Raw genomic sequence first — 20,562 nt, forward strand, 5'->3', positions numbered from 1 at the left:
ATATTAATTTATTTTGGGTCAGTTACAAGAGTTTTAACTTTAAATATTTGAGTTTGCCTAACATTTTCTGAAAAGAAGTCTTTTGTCGATTAGTCTAAAGAGGGCAAAGACAGTAGCATTCTTGCCTCCCATGCTCAAAATTCCAGATTTTTTATTACAATTAGCACTGTTTCCCTGATGCATTTATGAACGTAATGGTGAGATCCACTAAAGAAAAAACAAAAGCTTAGTGCCGTGTTGCCATTTTCTTATTTGATCAAGATTAGATTACAAAATTTTGAGGCGTCCACGTTCATTCCCCGAGTCCGCTCCGTTATTAAAACTGGATTTTAGAAACTTTTTTAACCAATTCAGAACCTCTACAGGAATCAAAGTATATTCATAATATAAATTAACAGACACAATCTCCCATCATTTCGGCTAATCTGGGTCACATTTCAGTGCCCAACTCCCATGTCGGACCGCATACTTGACCCACACCATCCGAAATATATGCGATTTAAATAAATCGGTCTCTCAGTGAGGCATTTTATAGTTATTCCAAGCAACGGGATTCTCGAAATTATTCTTTTTTCGCAATTTATCTTTCGCATTTTGACATGCGGCACCTGTACAGAAAGAGAAACCGCGGGCACGGTTTACACACAGCATGGTCGTCTTTTCAAATAATCGAAGAATAATCAAGGGAATCGAAATGTGTGCGGAAATTGCTTGTCGTTGCTTTGCGGCATTGACGGGCCTTTGTGGCAATAACCAGATTATGTAACAAATTGAAGCAAAACATTTAATTAAAAATAACCATTTATTCGAACAGACAGCAATGGTAATATATAATAAGTTGTCTAAAACAAGAACAAACATTTTCGAATGCCTTATATTAATATTTATAAATATTACAATTGGCAGTGCTTGGAAATAAGCTTAAATACAGTTTCGGCAGAGATTTTTATTCGTGAATTTTCATCAAAACTTGATTGGATTAAATAAAAACGGTCGAAGAAATTCGGGAATATTATGATTGAACCGGGACAAAATCTCTGCATAGCACCATTATAATCATTCGTATAAATTATTAATAAAAATTAAACTTAAGTATGAAGAATTGAGAAGCTTCAAAAGAAGAGAGCATCACAAGATTTAATTACCCAAACATGAAAATATCAAATTTTGGCTGATGGCACTTACTTTAGTGTACATACTTACATACAACTTATAGCTAAATTTACTATACAAAAATCTACATAATTATTTTTTATAAATGTTACTACATGGCACGGCAGTATTAGGAGTTATTTTTAAGCGGTATACCGTTAAAAAACGTTTCGTAAGTCAACTTCATCAACTTTTTGAATCATCAAGTACTTGATCCTCCGACCCGGGCAATTTTATCACAGCGGATGATCAAGTACTTTCGAAAAGGAACACTTCATTGGTTCAACACAGTATAGTTTCCACAAATCGTTCGCCTTAATCGAACAATTTGTGAAAATCGATTAGCTAAAAACTATCCAGATTTACGTGTTCTTTATGCAAACTTGACACCTGCTCACTCGGTCTCTCACATTGCCAGCTTTGAGGGTCTGTTTCTGTGGTTTCTGGAACTGCTGATTCTGTTCGATCGTGGCCAGCCAGAAACTGAGCATGTTGGCGAAATAATGGCAGTGCCCCTGGGCACCGTTGCATTCAATGAATGGGGATGCTCTGAAGTCTTCCAAACAAGAGCCGGGACTTGACAAAGATTGACCACCGCCGTTTGCTCCGGCTCCAGTGTGCTGCAACAACCAACGGTCAAGAATTATTAACGTGCAGAAAAAAACAATCTGGCCACTACTAAGACTGTTAAATTTTTGCATTACTATGTATATTTATTATTACCATTAACTTGCAATATTTCCATTACGTTATATAAATAATAAATTTGCTTTGAAAGCCGTAAAAAAACTTATGAATTTATTGATTTATGTAAATTTTTCTATTTTTCTATGTTCATAGGTACATTGCACTGCAAGTAATAAATCACTGTGGTTGCCATGATAATGACTCCATTGATGATGTTTTAATGTGGAGAATTTCATTGTTCCTCGCCATTGAAGCAACAACGAAATAATTTTTATTTATTTATTTTTAAAGTAATGATTTTTATCTCTAGTGATGGATATTGGTTCTTAACTCACGACCTGTTTATAATATATCAATTCCAGAGTTTTGAAATTGGTGCCAAACTGTTGAATTAACACCAAAATTTTTCGAAATTTGTAGTAGCGGAAAGTTCGTATTGAAGTGCGTTTTAAGCTGTTATTTTATATCTCTCAATGCGCCCTTTCAATGAAAATTTTAGGCTATAGAATTCTGAATTTTAATTGGAATTTATAGCGAATCCGGACAGCTGATACCACTATGCAATTAGTGCAGTAGTATAGTCGATTTTGCGGTAATCTTTGTTTTGTATTGATGTTTGCTAAATGTTAGAAACAGGCAGATAGCTGTCGCCGAATATATTAACGCACACAATGTACACTGGTTAGGACACGCGAATTCGCCAGTAAGTTCTTATTTCCGAGCGTCATTGAGTATTGCATATTCGACATTAAAGTTAATAGATGGGGCCATAGTTAGTGGTGCACTGTAACGAATTTGCTTTGATAGACAATCTGGTTACACTAATTCTTAGAAAGGAGTTTCCAACAATGAAATTTTTGGGTATTCAAACGTGCTAAAAATGATACTATTTGTCTATTAAATATACGGTGGCACCCCGATAACCCAAGTGACAGAGTCCACATAATAAAAGAAACAATTAATTTCAGTAATTTTTTTTAATTTTTGACTGACTTTATTTGACCATTTAAATGTCATTGGCCGTGTAGTCTTTTGTTTTTTTATATTTATAGCTTTTTTTTTTGGAAAAATGTACCATTAAAAATAATGGATGCGCAAGAAAATAATACATTTGTTGAACGTTTAGAATAATTTTGGTATGGTATGTAGCATATTTAGAATCGCTTCCAGATTGATGGTGGTTCACACAATTGGTGTGATATTTTGCAAATTATAAAAATACGGACTTCAAAATGACATTATAAGTTTGGCCCCATCCAAATATTTTTGTGGGATAATTTCATAATTTTAAAATGCATATTTGACTAGTTAAAAATCATGGAAGGAATCTTTCAAAATTTTGTCTAAAGACGGTTTGACAAATAATTTGTTGCACAAATTCTACCAAAAAATTTAGAAGTATAAATAATATAAACAAAAATTGCGATAAAATTATTTTTTTAATTTTAAGATTGGGAATAACTCTTAACATAGGAGTAGATGTTGCCGAAGCGGTGGAATTGCACACTGTTAAAACTGAATGAGAATAGTATTCACCTTTTATTTCAATTCCTCTTTAACATGATTCAATGACATAACTTATAATTCGATCAATGGTGTGTGCGAATTGGTTTCCAGTAAGTAGTTGTTTCATACCTTTGTAAATATTTTTTTATTAAAATAACTCGGAAAGGAAATTTTTTATTTCGTGATTTTTTTATCGTAAATTTTGGACTTTGTTGTTTCGAATTTAAATGATTGAGAAATTTATCGAAATGATTATTGTCATATTAGTATATTCAAAAAACATCAACACATTTAGATTCACAACTTTCCATGAAAAATTACTAAATATAGGAGATAATGAGAATCCCATAGCTACCCCAGACTTTTGCTGATATAATAATTTTAAGATTGAAAATAACTCGTTCTCACGCAAATTATTAATAATTCCATGATATCGTTTATGTTTAATTTAGTGTGTTCTCTAGCACTGATATTATTTTCAAATTTAGTTTCGACATTTGAACGTGTTTTATCAACTGAAACATTCTATAATAAAATAGAAACGGCAAAACTCACCAACGTGTGATATGGCTTTAAATCTATATCTTGCAATTTTTCTTAAAAATAACTAAAATGTTTAATGGAAGAATCTCACTTTTCTAGAAATCGATTTATGATATTTAATAAAAATCTAGGAACAGTTGATGTATATGTATCAATAGGCTGATGCTATTAATAGTAGGTGTTTGTAGATCTTACAAAAACTATAAAATTGAAGTTTTACTATTGGGAGTCATCAATTTATATGTTCTACACCCTTGAAATTATTTTTGTGTTTATCAGTACATTATAAATTTTTTTCTCTAATTTTAGTTGTTGTAGGGTCTTTATTTAATTTAGTTCATTTTCCATCGTTCCTATAACCTCTAAGCGTGTAAAGCTCTATTCCCAAACGAAATAAAAGAAAAAATAATCCATTCACCTCCAAGGTAGAGAACGTATTTATAAAAATCATCCTATTACGCATAGTATTTCATTTTTGATAAAACCCAACTTTATATAAAATGTAGTCCCATATCACACGAAAAACATACCATCACAAAACTGTACCCAATCCATAAAGTAGACCACCCGTACGGACATTCTGGCAAAGACAGAGACTGACTATGCACGGCAATTACGTTAGCAGGAGTTTCGCAAACGGTACATCTCGAAATATATTTCTGAATATCTTCTTCCTCGACCGGCATCATGGGTATGGGAGCATTGGTCGACAACCAATAAGACTTGTCATTTCTACTTGCGTAATTACAAACGTTGTCGACGTCACAGAATACGAAAGGCATGGTGGAGAACCTCCTTATGCAAGAACCGGCCATGCCCAAGTCTTGGCTCTGTGTCTTTTCATTGCCTGCATGAAAACAAAGTTCAACAAAAAACAAAAAAAAATAAAAATTGATAACTGACCAGACACATAGAGCAGAGAATAACCTTCCCAAAGTTTGATGTGTCCAGCTTCGCATTGAGGTACTTCAGTGGATTGACTGTGGCGAACTAATAAGGTCCCAGTAAGATAGTCGGAGACTGAAATGCAGGGAGTTCCAGGTTCTCCCTTAAGTCCTGGTGAACCTATCAAGCCATCCAGCCCAGCGCGTCCTTTAAGGCCTATTTCCCCTCTTAATCCTTGTGGTCCAGTGGGTCCTGGAGCCCCTGGATACCCTCGATCTCCTTTTAAGCCCTGCATGCCAGACTCTCCCGGTATACCATCAATTCCAGGGCGACCGTCTAATCCTGGAGGCCCGTGCAATCCAGGTCGTCCAGGGTTGCCCTTCGCACCGGGCAGTCCGTTTCTACCAGCATCACCTTTATCACCTTTTGCTCCTATTAATCCGGCGTGACCAACTTCACCTCGAAGACCTAAAAGACAGTTTTCTTGATAATAATTGTAATCTTTTCCAATACGACTTTTTTTACCAATTTCTCCTTTGAAGCCCTGCGGTCCTGGCGGTCCTTTTAATCCAGGTAACCCGTCTCGGCCTCGATCACCCTTGTCGCCTTTCAGTCCTGGAGGACCTTGCAAACCGGTGAGACCTCGATCACCTTTTTCTCCAGGTACACCAAGAATTCCAGGGGGACCGCGATCTCCTTTCTCTCCTGGCTGCCCTTGCAATCCGTTCAATCCCGTCTGTCCAGGAGGACCTAAATATAGAATTAGGATTTTTTTAATTATTATCTTAAACTATTCGAATTACTAAAATACGCACGAAAATGCCCTCAATATTATTACCTTTTTTTGATCTATGGGGATATATACATTCAACCGTTTTTGACGTAATGGTGTTTTAAATGGTTACATTTTAATGTTTTATAATTGTTGCTTAATAAATGAATTTTTTGAATGAAACACAGAAGAATTCATCGGCATACGTAATCTTAAATTATTAAGACAATTATTTTTAATTAGAAAGTCCAGCAACAAAAGAAATTTGCGTTTTTTTACGGCAATCTTGATTCTTTTCTGCCTTTGAGGTATTTTTTCAAATTCTGAAAATTTCTCAAACTAATTAATTTCTAGATTTTCTAAGACGATCTTGATATTTCTAAACCAGTTGAAAATTTTAATATAAGCTCTAGAATTTTCAAAGAATAAAACGAGCAAAATGGCGTGGCAGAATTTTTTTTTTATTGCAAAATTCCCGAAGTCAGTGAATTTTTAAGATTTCAATTGTAACTTATTTAATTGATTCTATTGATATCATTTAATAAATATTCAGGCAAAAAAAGGAAAGGAATACTCGTAGTTGTTTTAATAGCAATAGAAACTGTTCCATGAACATCATTTCTCGTTGCTGGTTGTTGAAGCTAAGAGAGTTTTGCTCCTCTGGCAATTTTGTTTTCTTAATTTTTTATTACAAGACATCATGTGTTTTAGCCGGAGAAAATTTGAAACTGAATATATTACTTCACACAAAAACAAAAAATTGTTGTAAAAATATAGGCCAGAACCATATTTCAGAAAGCTCCAGTCTGTCGTGACGATTTAACATTAACAATAATTATTGGCCTCCCTACCTGTTAAGCCTGGCTCTCCAGGTCGCCCGTCGAACCCTTTATCTCCTTTGGGCCCTGGGGGTCCAAGAGGTCCTGTTAAACCAGGAGCTCCGGGCCGCCCACTTAAACCTGGCAATCCTGGTTCACCCTTCTGTCCTTGAGGACCTACAGAACCTTCCCGTCCGTTTTTGCCTGGAAGCCCTGGAAGACCTTTCTCGCCCTTAACGGTGATCCCTTGTAAACCTATTAAACCTTGATGTCCTTGATCTCCTATAAATTATAGGAAGCTATTTAATATTATTATTTAAAAAAATATGTAAAAATGAACCTTTTTGTCCCTGTGGACCTGGCCACCCTCTTTCGCCTTTCAGTCCCGGGAATCCAATGTCGCCTTTCTCTCCTGGAGCTCCTGGAGGGCCGGAAAATCCCCTATCACCCTTTTCTCCATCCCTACCATATAGGCCAGCCTGCCCCGGTTCTCCCTTTTCTCCCTTCACCGAAATTGGAATTCCTGGTGCTCCTCTTTCTCCAATATCTCCTTTTTCCCCGGGGAATCCTACAGGTCCTAATGGTCCTTGGTTGCCTTTTTCACCTGGAGGTCCATCGTAACCATCTCTTCCAGATTCTCCTTTTTCTCCCTTTGCTCCAATTAATCCAGGGGCACCAGGAGATCCTCTGTCTCCTGGTAGTCCTGATATGCCATCTTTTCCGTCCATTCCAGGTGCACCGGTAGCTCCCGGCAAACCGTGATCTCCCTTCATCCCCATTAAGCCGGGTAGACCTCTATCACCTTTACTTCCTGGAATACCGGGGGCACCATCGAATCCCCTGTCTCCTCGTTCTCCTTTTTGTCCTTGATAACCTGGAATGCTCTGGCCTGGATAACCAATATCTCCTTTCTCGCCGGCTGGGCCAGGTGGTCCCGATAAACCATCGTTGCCTCTTAATCCGGGAATACCCGGCTCACCCTTTTGGCCTTTTTCCGAAGCTGCTCCAGGTTCTCCTTTTCTTCCGGGTAAACCAGGAACTCCCTCATTTCCTTTAAGGCCTGCAACTCCTGGAAGCCCGGTAAAGCCGGGCCTGCCTTCGGGGCCTCTATCTCCTTTTTCGCCTGAGTATCCTCTTTCACCTGGCATTCCAACTATACCAGATGGACCTTCGGGACCAGGGTATCCTTTATCGCCTTTTTCTCCTCTAAGTCCAGGTCGTCCATCTAATCCAGGCATTCCTGCTGCTCCAGGTCTACCAGTCATTCCCTTTATTCCTGGAAATCCGTGACGACCTATGTCGCCTTTATCTCCTTTTAGTCCTGGGAATCCTGGAAGTCCAGGTTTTCCCGCTTCTCCTTTTATTCCAGCCGACCCTTTCGGGCCTCTGAGTCCTGGTGATCCTGATATTCCTGGTATACCAGGCGGTCCCACTGGTCCCGCGTCTCCCTTTCCACCTGGTGGTCCTGGCAGTCCATTCAATCCAGGCAAACCAATATCTCCCTTTTCGCCCATTAATCCGGGTAATCCATCATTTCCTCGTACTCCGGGTTTGCCTGGAAATCCGGGCAATCCTTGTTCTCCCTTAATTCCTATCAATCCAGGTGGTCCAGGTGGCCCAATTTGTGGGATGCCTGGTTCACCTTTATAGCCTTTTGGGCCATTTAATCCTGGCAAACCTCGGGTACCATCCCTTCCTGGTTCTCCCGGAAAACCCATTGGACCTATATTTCCTTTATCACCACGTGGTCCAGGTAATCCTCGACGTCCTTCTGGTCCGGGTGGTCCCTGAATTCCTGATACACCTATGAAAAATTTAGGTTTAGTTTTTACTTAAAACATCCCAAAACAACTATCAGTAGTATTTAGGATTTGGAGGACTACTGCTCATCCAATATTTCAACTGAATATCTCAAAAACTATGGATGCGTTAAAAAAGATTGAGAGCCATGGCACATATATATTTTTCTTACCGTTTCACAAATATAAAATTTGATAAATGTTGATTGGTGTTATTTGTGATTTGTTATTCATTTTGAAAGAGCTAAAAACCAATTCAAATTTTACAATATCCATCACGCAAATACAGTTAATTTAGGCAGGCAACCCATCACACTCAAAGGAAGAGAAGTTTTTTGGTTTTGGTTTTGGTCTTATCGATGACAAAAAAATGAAAGATAAAGACACAATATTGATTCTCCTAACAATGTGAAAAGTTATTTTCTTTCTCACCCAATTGCAGTTCACTGCATTGTGAAAAAGACGGAAGGTACCAACTCCTATATTTATCCAGGATAACCTAAAGTAAAATTTTTGTGAAATCTTGCACCATTGTGTTTGTAAAAATACGTCTAATGCAGTTTCAAAGACCAGACCTACTTTAATAGTGCGGGAAAGTAACTTTATTGTACACAGTACTGGCCAGTAGTCTCTTTCCTACCCAAATCAGTGCAGTAAAGCTTATTTTTCCGTACGCGAGTAAGAATTTAAGTCCGCACCGAAAAACGCAAGATAAAATTTCGTACTAGTGCGGAAAGTACAATGTTCTGCATTGTGAAAAGGAAGATTTAGAACATACGTGCATAGAAAAGTAACTTTATTGTCTTTAAAATTTTTAAAGCGAGTTATTACTAACCTTTTGGTCCTGGAAATCCAGGTTCTCCTTTCGGTCCCGGATACCCATTCTGCCCGGGCAGTCCCATTTCACCTTTTGGCCCAGCAGGACCTTGATTTCCCTTTAGTTGTGCTATTATATTGGCCGCACATTGTCCAGCCGCACCCGGTCTTCCGTCCCTTCCTTGCTCTCCTTTTTGACCCTCTTGTCCGGGAACGCCAGGTAGACCTCGATCTCCTTTGATACTATCTCCTTGTTCCCCTTTCTGACCGGGTATTCCGTCTAAACCTGGTAATCCGTCGGTTCCTCTAAATCCGGGTAATCCTTGAACACCTTTTTCTCCTGGGAATCCTGGCAATCCTTTATCTCCCTTAAAACCTATCGGCCCATTAAATCCTTTGGGTCCGAGATTGCCAGGGAAACCTCTGTCTCCTTTATCTCCCTTTTCTCCTTTAACCAAACTGTCAGATACAATTGCTGGTTTTCCTGGTTGTCCGGGTTCTCCTATTGGACCGTCATTACCATCTCTGCCCTAATAGATATGGTTCAAACTAGATATACATAATATTATTATAATGGGACTCACAGGAGCTCCAGGTTTTCCTTGAATTCCAGGAACACCGTCGAATCCAGGCGGACCCATCGCCCCAAGGGCACCTGGTGGACCTCGCGGCCCTTGATCACCATCTCGACCATCATAGCCTCGATCCCCTTTATCTCCTTTCAAGCCAGGTCGGCAATCAATGCAAGTTCCTCCTTTATCTCCCTTTTCGCCAGAGGTGCCAGGATTACCAGGCACTCCAGGTCTACCAGCATTTCCTTTTTCACCTGGCGGTCCAGGGAAACCTACTTCACCGGGGATACCGTTTAGTGAATCTCCGGGGATGCCACGCGGTCCTGGGAACCCTTTCTCCCCCTTTTGACCTTTGAGACCGTCTTGACCCGGAAAACCATCATCACCTTTCGGACCCTATGAAGTATATTCGAGAGCTCATATGTCTTCCAGTATTATTGAAAGTATTTACCATTATTGAGTATCCCTTTTCTCCTGGGAAACCTCTTGGTCCTTGAGGACCTGGGCCTCCTGGATATCCTCTCGGACCTTCGCCGCCCGGATAACCAATAGAGCCTGCTTCTCCTTTTTGTCCTTTATCGCCTGGAAGTCCTTCGGGTCCCGTTCGCCCAGGAGTACCTGGTCCCCCCATCGGTCCAACGGGACCTCTTTTTCCTGGCTCACCAGGAAATCCATCAGTACCTAAACGATAAAGTGTTACTAGTTTAATAATAATTGTTTGCGTAATAAACCTTTGGGTCCTTGAGGACCTGGATAACCCCGTGGCCCCGTGGGTCCCGGTGGCCCAGGCATGCCTTTTCCTCCACCTGGCGGACCAGGAGGCCCTCTTAAACCAATTTCCCCCGGTGATCCATCTCGACCCGGTTCTCCTTTAGGGCCATGCCTGCCTGAAAGACCCGGCAGACCTTCCAAGCCGCGATCCCCCTTTTGACCTGGTGGTCCTGGGGGACCGGCGAAACCATCTCTACCCTATTAGATTTATATTCAACCATTTTTAACACTCTAACAAAAAACTGAATTTACCCGTGGTCCTGGAGGGCCGACTAAGCCCTTTTCTCCCTTCATACCGATGCCTCCAGGTATACCATATTCACCTTCAGTACCTGGTTCTCCTTTCGGTCCTTGTAACCCGAAGTCTCCTCGATCACCTTTCATGCCTTGATCTCCTTTTGGGCCTATTTGAACGGTCCCGTTTCTTATGAATGGCAAAACAGATTCTCCCTTTTGACCGGGTGGTCCTGTGTCGCCTTTATCACCTCTCTCTCCGTAATAACCGACACCCATTATACCTTTGGTGCCTCTCGGACCTGGCGGTCCAGGAAGGCCCTGAAAATAGATTATAAATACAATGAAAAAAGTAGAGTAGATGATATACCCTTGCGCCGGGTTCCCCCGGTAGACCAGAAATTCCTTGTGGTCCTTGAGGTCCAGGATTTCCTGAGGGTCCAGCGACTCCATTGAGTCCTGGCTCTCCTTTCTGCCCTTTCAGGTTAATTTCGCAATGGGCGGCTTCGCCTTTGTCTCCTTTTATGCCCATTGGTCCTGGAAAACCTTGCGGGCCGACATCACCAGTATAACCAGGGGAGCCTGGTATACCCTGTGTAAAAGCGACTACATTGTAATAACAGTAATAAATGTACTAGGAATTCAATTATTGAAATATTCAGATTCTATATTATAGAAAGATCTAAAGTGCAACTGAAAATTAGCGTCTCTAGGATACAACAATTAGATTTTTAAATTTAAGAAGCGATATCGTAAAACACATTACTAGTTCAATAGCCTATATTAATAGTTTGGATGAGATCTATAAACCTGTTTAATTCAGGTCGCAATATTTTTTTTAGTTTCTTAGACGCAGAGTCACTTCTACGATTATTTTTATGATATTAAGATGGCTCTAACATAGAGATATCTTAATTTTATTTTTCATAACTCCAGAACTTCAATTGCAGGACCCAAGTTAGATGACACATCTATGTCAGTGAATTAAATAGAAAAATAGAACTTCAAAAATTTCCAATTTTCTTGAAACTTTTCGACAGGCTGGAGGTACCAATATTTTGGAACTTGAACACCTGTGCTCCATGAATATCTCCCACAATTGCCTTAAAAAATACGTATGCTGCGTGTATGAGACTGCACAATCCGAATGTTAATATCTTTTTTGATTTTTGAGATACTGAGACAATTTTTATAATTTTTTTTACAATATACACATTCTTCGCAAATTTCGGGAAATTAATCTAATAAAAGTTGGAATTTTACTGACTATGAAGTTGTTATTTAAACTAACCATTGTAGCGGTATTGGACCTCTTTGCTTACATTTGAAAATTGCATTACGTTAGTTATTCAATTAAATCATCAAATTGCCATTCCAGATTTAGAAAATTAATTCCATCGATATTTCTTTTTTGAAGGTGCCTCAACCACATGTTCCAGCCCGTCAATTGATGTATGCAGGTTCAATATTGCTTCTATATTGGCAGATGAGATCAAACAACAAAATTTAAACAATTCGATATTAATTAATTAGTTCTAGTGTTACATAACGCAAAAATGTTCCTTGAAACTGAACTTACATCTGTTCCATTACATCCGTCCAGTCCAGGAAGTCCAGGAGGCCCATCTGGACCCGGTAAACCAGGTATTCCATTAACCCCTGTAAACCCAGGCAGACCAGTCTTCCCTCTATCTCCTTTAGGGCCCCTAATTCCAATCGGACCAGGTTCACCCATATCCCCCTTTTCTCCAGGAATACCTTCATCACCAGGAAAACCTCGAACTCCCTTCTCTCCATTATGGCCTGGAAGCCCCGCATAGCCCTGTTCAAAGATTCCGTTGAATTTAATTTAAGTTTTTTGTTATTGAACTTACCCGATTTCCTTTTTCTGCGAAACACTTTGGAATGCACCTTTCGGATCCATTTTTAGGTCCAACGGCGCTACCAGGAGCATCAATGATGTCGTAGCTGCTAGCATAAGGTCTTCTGTTTTCATAAGGACTACTAGGGTAAGAGCCATAGGGACCAGCTCTGTTTGAAAATTGGGTTTGTTGGGCGTTATAGCTTGAAGAAGAATCATATCTTGAAGCTGATGAGCTTTGAGCTCCACCAACGTTGGAAAATCCCCTGTAGTCTGAGCCGTAGTTCTCTGCTCTACTTCTGGAGTCATAACCTTGAATAAACGTTCTATAAAGATCTAGTTTTTGAGGTGAGTTCGGATTAGTACCTCCAGAAGCACTATAATCACCAGATCTAGAAGCTCCAGAACCAACACCACTTATAGAACCTTGATATTTGCCAGAGGATGGCCCATATCCTATAGATTCTCCAGATGTTTTCTCATAATTGAAGTTAGAGTTGCTTTCCTTAGACTGATAAAAGTCATCAGGGCCATTGGTCACCTCCCCAAATAGGTTTTCTTCCCGTCTAAAGAGTAATTGAGTTATTAAAGTCTGTGAATTTAAGATACTTACCCGGCAGATTCTTCTTCATTTTCGTTGTAAAATTCTACTTTCGACGCGTATTCCTGGGATTGTCTAGTATTATAATCTCCGCTTCTGTAAGCCCCAGTAATAGATTTTTGTTTCCCAGTGGGTCTTCCATAAAGTCCAGTCCTATTTGCCGCCCGATAGCTACTAAGAAATTGCTGGAATTCGTAATAAGGATGAAATTAGTTGTATTATAAAAAAATTTATTAATTAAATTTTTAGTCACTGATATTCAGTGACTGATTTCAATTCAGTTCTGCTAGGTATTTTTAAGATGGATTTCGACATTTCGAAAAATTTATACTACTTTGAGAGTTTCGAGGGACTTCCAGAATATTTTAAGATTTCTGTTTTCTCTTAAAAATTTCTGACTCTTTTTGTTATCCTTGTAAGGTTCCTGTTAAATATTGCTAAATACGAAGTAAATCCTGAGAAACTGGTAAAACTCTTCGATCATTTCATTAAAACTTATTTTATCTTATATTTCTGACGTTCAAGTGAAAATTTCGACATTATGATACAGTCGTATATTACTTTTAAGTTCTTTTAGGATTTCGGGACTACATACTTTTTTTCGAAAAATTTCATTATCAAAAAAATTGCTTGTAAATTTGCTTTGTCCCAAAGCTCGATTGATCTTTTAGATGCACCACTGCTGCTCTTGATCAGTGTTTATGGATGCTTTCATGTAATGCTATGGTGCCTGGCTGTGATGATGAATCTAAAGATTCTTATTTTAAGGAAATAAAAGTGCTTGCCGATAAATTACCAAAAAAAAAAGAACTGGGCTCCAGGCCAAATGTATTTTTAGAGGTTCATTCGGGTGATTAAAATAAACAAAATCATTCTCATCGTTTAATTATTAATAGGAGATTTAATACCGTTTCGAGTGTTAATTCCAAAAATATTTAAAGAATTTTAAAAGGTTTGTCTTGTATAGAAATGAGTTTAAATATTCCCTCTCAGAATTGACAAAAATAATATTTAAACTCCTCATTTGAAGCTTTCTTTGAATTGCTCGGTTTATCACATCTGCTCTTTGCAGTGTATAGTAATCCCCGAAACTTAATATCCCCGATTTTATATTAAATAAACCGGATTTTAAATTGCGTCTCCTCTCTCTCTCTCTCTCTCTCTCTCTCTTGAGATATTAATGACAACGGTAAAGACATTACACTTAAGTCAGCCTTTTGCGGCCCCTTAATTGAGATTCTGATCGTAATTTTTGGCACCAGAGATAATGTTGCAATATTTCTTGTAAAACGAGCACAACCCATTTCTTCTTACGAGCATGTAGGTCTCCTGCTATTCTGATTACATTTCACTGAGCAAAAAAAATTACTATCATTTTATTTATTATGAAAGAGGAAGATATGTAGAAAGCAGAAGAATGTCAGTAGAGCAGACGTCACAAAGATCGTCTTCCTTTAAAAAGGATGGAAAATTGCGATGTCACAGAAACCTTTTTCTCAAAATTTTATAATAAGGCAACTTAGGCTTTAATGATATTCCTCTAGTTGTTCATTAATGTTCTATATCACTGACGTGTGCTTTGTGAAACTTTCTTAAGCATTAACACTTGGACCAAGGAAACTTGAACAAACTCTGAAAACGACTAGAAATGACTTTAGCTTAAACTGTTGCTGATGTCTATAGCAATAATAATGCTTTTAATTATCAGAAGAATCTAATTACGTATTAAAATATAAGATGTTTTATTTAATTTTTTTTTTAATTTATTTATTTATCGCTGTCACGTTTGTCTCAGCTTATCGCGTACTGCATTTCACTCATCCAATTAGTCAATTACCATTTCGTTTGCAGAATCATAATGTTAAACATATCCCGGACAACAGTCCAGCTTTATCTTCATGGACTCCGATATTCTGAACATGGCCCTGTCATGATACCTTATTAGTTCGTTTGTTCAGCTCTTCCGATACTAATAAATCTAAGGATAAGTCAATGGACCTCGGAAGTCTTTGTTTATTTAATCTCGGTTGAGAGAGTCCTCGGTTTATCACCAACCAGATCAAATTTCGTTTCTTTGATGACGCCAGGGCGGAGGCATGAAACCAGTTGTATGAATTCGAAATTGTAAGAATGAGATTGAATGCTCCAGGATATTTAAGGATAGCTCGGGCATTCAGATTTCACTCTATTTCATATTTGTTTCAATTTCAAGTAAAATATTGTGAAACTTCTAAATAGTGACAATACAGAGTGATCGCTACAGCTAGTGTGGAGAGATAACTTTCTGTATATACCAGGTGGTTTTTCGTTTATATTTTTCTTCTTCTATTTATGGAAACATTTTCTATATACATTCATATTGAAATTTGATATTCCACAAATTTTCTATGTAAAAATGCCAATATAAGTACCTGTAACCCCAATATTTTAATCCGGCGTTTTCCAAATAAACCAGGTGAAAGCTTTTTACATATAGTTGTTTACAAATTTTCAAATGTTTCGTCTTGATCTCGTGTATTCCAGTAAATTTCTTTTTTTTTTCATAATTCTTCATATATACTGCGTAAATTTCCATGCAATTTTCAATAATTTCGACTCTCTGGAAATGAACAATTTTCAATATCACTTGCAGGTATTTTGAACAAAATTATATTTTACGGACAAATTAATAATATTTATGATTCAATTGATTCTGAAACTTCTGGATTGTCAAATTTGGAGTTTTTAGCCTTTACGCAGAAGTAGGAACAATAACTGAAAATATAAAAGTGGGACCGAATTTGCTTTGCGATTATTCCTTATTGATTGTAATTGATTATTACAGATAGATAAAGAATGAAATTGAACAAAGTCAAAAGATAGAACATTAACATTTGACTTACATCTCAAACCCTAATGTATCTGCAAAGCAGATTTAATCATAAATTTCCATTTTGTATTTTTATTACTTCATATTGTATCTTTTCCTGTTAAACGCTAAATATTTCAAATTTAAACTGTTTTTTTGAGAAAATAAGTATATCCTATATATTTGTCCATCTTCTATTCTTTTATATATATTTTTTCAATACCGAATGATTTTGATTCAATTTGAAATGCTAATATACTGCCTTTCCATATTTTCCACGGTGTTAAGACCGTCATCATATATCAAAATGTATCATAAGTCGCCACGTTAAACTGTCTTAATTTGTTGAAAATTCTTAAAATTTCAGGTTTACTCTTTCAGTTTCAAATGAAAAGTTTTAATACATGAAGCTTGTTTTGATTAATATAATTAAATGTTTAAATATGCCAAATGGTGTGCAATGCGCAAAATTAAAAATTTTCTCGTATTAAGATGATAATTGGTCATGAACTTACCCCATTGATTGCTGATATTCCTATACATAAAACCATGAACCTGAAACAATAAATATTTATTTCAGAAGTGTAGAGTTGGAGGAAAGCACATTACAATTTTAAAAGTGATATTTATTGTACATAGAAGACCAAAAATCTCGCGTAAATTCGTTAAGAAATAAAAGAAATGTTTTTCATGAAAATGATGGAACACGTCATATATTGTTTTTAGTTAGTAGTATATTTTTTGACGTAACCGACATGTATGCAGGCTTAACCACATAGTAGTTAACTGTACTAGTTAATTTTTTTCTTATGGAACCACATGTATATTATGATGCTTTTGACTTTTTTGAGACATAACGAACATATTTCATATAATATATACATGTTTAAATTTAAGACTTTTTGAAAAAAAAATAGAAATAACGATAGAATTATTAATACTTGAGAAGTAACAGTATAAACTACTATAATCTAATATACTAAATGTTCGAACTGTGCCCCATTCACCTAATCCTAACTCGAACTAACTTGACAATGAGCAAACCGGAATTCAAATTCCTCAAGAACTTTTTTAATAATTTGAAGAGGTATCTGGTGGTGGCTTCTTAAGTAATTTCATTTTCTAACTCTTCTGCATAATTGGGTTTATTTAAATACACCTTAAGTTTGAGATAACCCCATAAAAATGTCCACATGGGTGAGATGAAACAATCTAGCCGGCCACTCTAGTTGCTATAATGCGCATGTAGTTCAATAACTGTTGAATTGAGACCTGTGTATGTTACATGAAATATATTCAGAAATTGTTAAAGAACTCAAAAATGTTATAATATATATAGGGCTTTTCAAGAAAAAAAAAAAAGTATATTTATATACTACATGGGTAAAAATACACAACAAACAATATTTGACGTATTCCAGCATTTTCATGCAAAATATTTCCTTAAATTTGTATCAAATTTATGCAAAATTCTTAGTTCTCTATGTATAATAACAATTGTACATATGTATATACTCTTATAGGTGAGATAGTAATTATCGGATCATGCTCTTTGTCATCATGAATTTCCTCTTAAATTTGCAGAGTTTTTCAGCTCTAAATAGGTTTTACTAGAAACCCTACTATACATATCTCAGAGTGAAGAAGGAATTAATTAAAATTTCAATAGATGCAGCTAAATATTATATTACACATTAACTAATTTGCGGAAATGCTTTTGCTGACAATACGGTAATTTATATGTTTATTATAGTAGAAGCAAAGTTCTTTATGTATTTCTCGAAGCGTTTGACCAACATAAAATTTTTCTCACGTAGATACCATTCACGCTTGCCTATTTTCATGCCCATCAGCATCTCCCGCCTTGTAGAACATCGATGTTTCAGTATTAATTATCTTATCTATGCTCTGCTTTACCTACTTGACCGGTAGTGATACGATATTATCACAGATAATTCGATTCTATAGATGCATATCTCCGGGAGTTAGATTCAATTAACATTCTCCATTCCAAATTTGGTTCATGAACATTTGAATATTAGATCAGTTGTTTTCCATGTTTTTACTCAAATAATTTCCAAAAAGGTTTCATAATTGATTCCACGCCCGCGATGTGTCTTGTATAAATAAAGTATGCCATACACTCATTTGATTTACGACTGTTTGTTGCATATGTTTCGGCTCGGAAGTGAACGGTTATACAATGCCTATTTCGAGAGTAACTTACTTATTTGTATTAGAGGTATACAGGGAGTCCACTAATAACGTGCATTTTTGAAGGAATTTTTTCGGAAAAAACCGGAAAACTGCTCCCATATGAACATGTGTCGAAATATGCTTTCTCAAGGCCTTAGAGCCATTTGAAATAGACGCCCTAATAATTCCGCGTATGCTGACAGACAAAACCGCCTTATAATCTTAAACGTGTTTTCAACAACAGGAGCTGTAAAAACGTTCAAAGGATCGATTATCGTCCTTTAAATTACTATATTTGTACATAATAGATCAATTTGTATGGTTTGAAAGTTAAATTTGAGAGGAAGACCTCCACATATGAATTTCCAACTCCCCGTTTTCAAATTCTTTTCAAATCTTTATAGAATATTCAAATTTTCACCAACTGGCAACATTGTATTCCTGTCAATATCGGACGTTAACTTTTAGAATCAAACGATAGGGGCAGCGTTGCCATTTCTTTCGGATTAGGTACGCTGTCTAGTTTGAATGTCCGCGAATTTATCGTTTTAAATTCCGAATTCTAAAAATGTTTTAAAGTACTCTCTAGCGTGAGAGTATTTGAAATATTTCCCATTAAAATTTTTGAATAATTTTATATTTCAAGAAATTTTAAAAATTACAACTTTTTTTCAATTTTTCAATGACTTTGTAACACTCATCGTTTGAACCCGGGCAATAACGCACGCTCTAAAAAGGAAATCTTGTGTACAGGGTATACTAATTGTAGGTGTCAAAAAATATTCATTTTCAGCAAAAATGTAATGAAAACATAGGTTCGCAAATTCTTTATTATTGAGAGAGATGTTCAAAGTTATATAATTACTTTACAGCTCTTAATGAATATATTTGTTTGACTTCGTGGATGTTATTTATTAAGAGCGGTTAAGCACATGAATATTAACCACATGATTTTTTCTAAAACTTCTATAACCTTCTTAACTAACATCTAATAATAATAATAACTAAAATTCTTCCAAACTACCTTCTCACATTTATCCCCTGCATATTATTTACCAATACCCTGTATGGAGTGTCCAAGACAGGGATGTCTAAAGTAAGAGTTTTTAAAGTTTCTTAGATGGCCTACGAAGTAACCTTCCCAGAAATTTTTCTGAAGAAATATGTATAATTAACAACAATAAAAACCAACAAAACTAATTGCTGAATGTTTACAAGAAATAAAAATAATTCGAAAATGTGGAAAGCCGGCCCTAAGAATAAGAAAATGGTCTCTATGTTTTGTATTCTGAACGACACGAAGAAAATATTTTTTTCTACCAACTCCATAGAAAATAAGATTTCTCTCTGCGCATCACGGAAGTAAAATTGTTATTTTTCAAAGACACGAGTTTCCTCCCTAGGGAACAAAAATACAGTATGTAGTTGGTATATCTGGTAGTGTTATACCAAATTTGAAACTGCATTTTATTGACCAATTCAATTGCTTAACTTTTTCCTAATTTTACCAACAATCCATCTCCATTTACGAGATCCACTAAACATCAGCACATTAGACACACTCTATAGGATATAAATTCATGTCATTTTACGCCATGAATGGCGGAATTGATAACGCCATTCGCAAAACGAACAAAAAAGGATATGATATGCCTTATCGTACGTTGTCAGTAATGAAAGTTAATGTTTTGATCGATTGTTGCTAGGCTGAGAAACCCTGATTATTATTATTTTTTTAAATTTTATTCCGTAGCTATTAATCAGAGGAATTCTAGAGCTTGACGACGAAAATGTGACTTGGCAACAATGCAAAATTGAGGATGTTTTGTAAGTATATGGAAACATTATTTTAAAATTGAGCTTGATTTTTGAAAATCTGTCAAAAGCTCAAATTTCAAATTTTTATAAAACTGTTTCTTTCTGTTTCAAATAATATCCCCCTGTAGGAATACATAGAGATGTCAAATATTCTTCGTTTCGAGTTTCATGTAAGATTATGAACTCAAAAACCGAAGAAGGAAGGATCCGCATTTTAACACTTTAGAAAACTAACATGTAAAATTTTACATTACTATCCTGTCACATGTGGTTCATTTTTTTCCACAAATTCATTTTATAAATAATTAACCAAACTGCCAAAAACTGTCAATCATATCGCACTCAACACCCAAAAATGGCCAATTTCTCTCACGCACGTGACTCATGTTAACTCGCAGATGACCGGTACTTACCACCACAGTCCATGGTCGGTCATCGCGACCACAAGCCCCCTACAGGGGAAACACACAACACTTTCACCTTATGTAATGAACACACGCGAGTCCGCGCGTTACTAAAAATCACCACTAAAACTAACATCTTCAAGCTCAAACCCATCCACTTCCACATCTCAACTGCGATGCGCAATTTCAGCACACCCTGCTTTAAACTCGATTTTCTCCCCCATTTTTCACCCCATTGGTGCCATTTTTGAACCCAAAGGAGAATGATAGGAGAATAAT

At 36.7% G+C, this 20,562-nt stretch overlaps 1 protein-coding gene across 1 annotated transcript; it reads right to left on the bottom strand.

Moving 5' to 3' along the window:
* Window positions 1–783: 783 nt before the first annotated feature.
* Window positions 784–20,426, bottom strand: Col4a1 (Collagen type IV alpha 1). The gene is made up of 18 exons (XM_066296060.1): window positions 20,293–20,426; window positions 16,381–16,420; window positions 13,030–13,202; window positions 12,783–12,982; window positions 12,430–12,728; window positions 12,135–12,377; window positions 10,926–11,147; window positions 10,574–10,876; window positions 10,282–10,519; window positions 10,002–10,231; window positions 9,563–9,946; window positions 8,998–9,508; window positions 6,704–8,167; window positions 6,397–6,645; window positions 5,299–5,523; window positions 4,792–5,241; window positions 4,419–4,735; window positions 784–1,772 (listed from the first exon to the last, which is right to left on the bottom strand). The coding sequence occupies exons 1-18, from the start codon at window positions 20,313–20,315 to the stop codon at window positions 1,515–1,517; spliced, it is 5,829 nt and encodes a 1,942-aa protein (XP_066152157.1). The 5' UTR covers window positions 20,316–20,426; the 3' UTR covers window positions 784–1,514.
* Window positions 20,427–20,562: the final 136 nt, after the last annotated feature.

The sequence above is a fragment of the Euwallacea fornicatus genome, chromosome 2 (genome assembly GCF_040115645.1).
Source record: "Euwallacea fornicatus isolate EFF26 chromosome 2, ASM4011564v1, whole genome shotgun sequence".
Classification (NCBI taxonomy): Eukaryota; Metazoa; Arthropoda; class Insecta; order Coleoptera; family Curculionidae; genus Euwallacea; species Euwallacea fornicatus.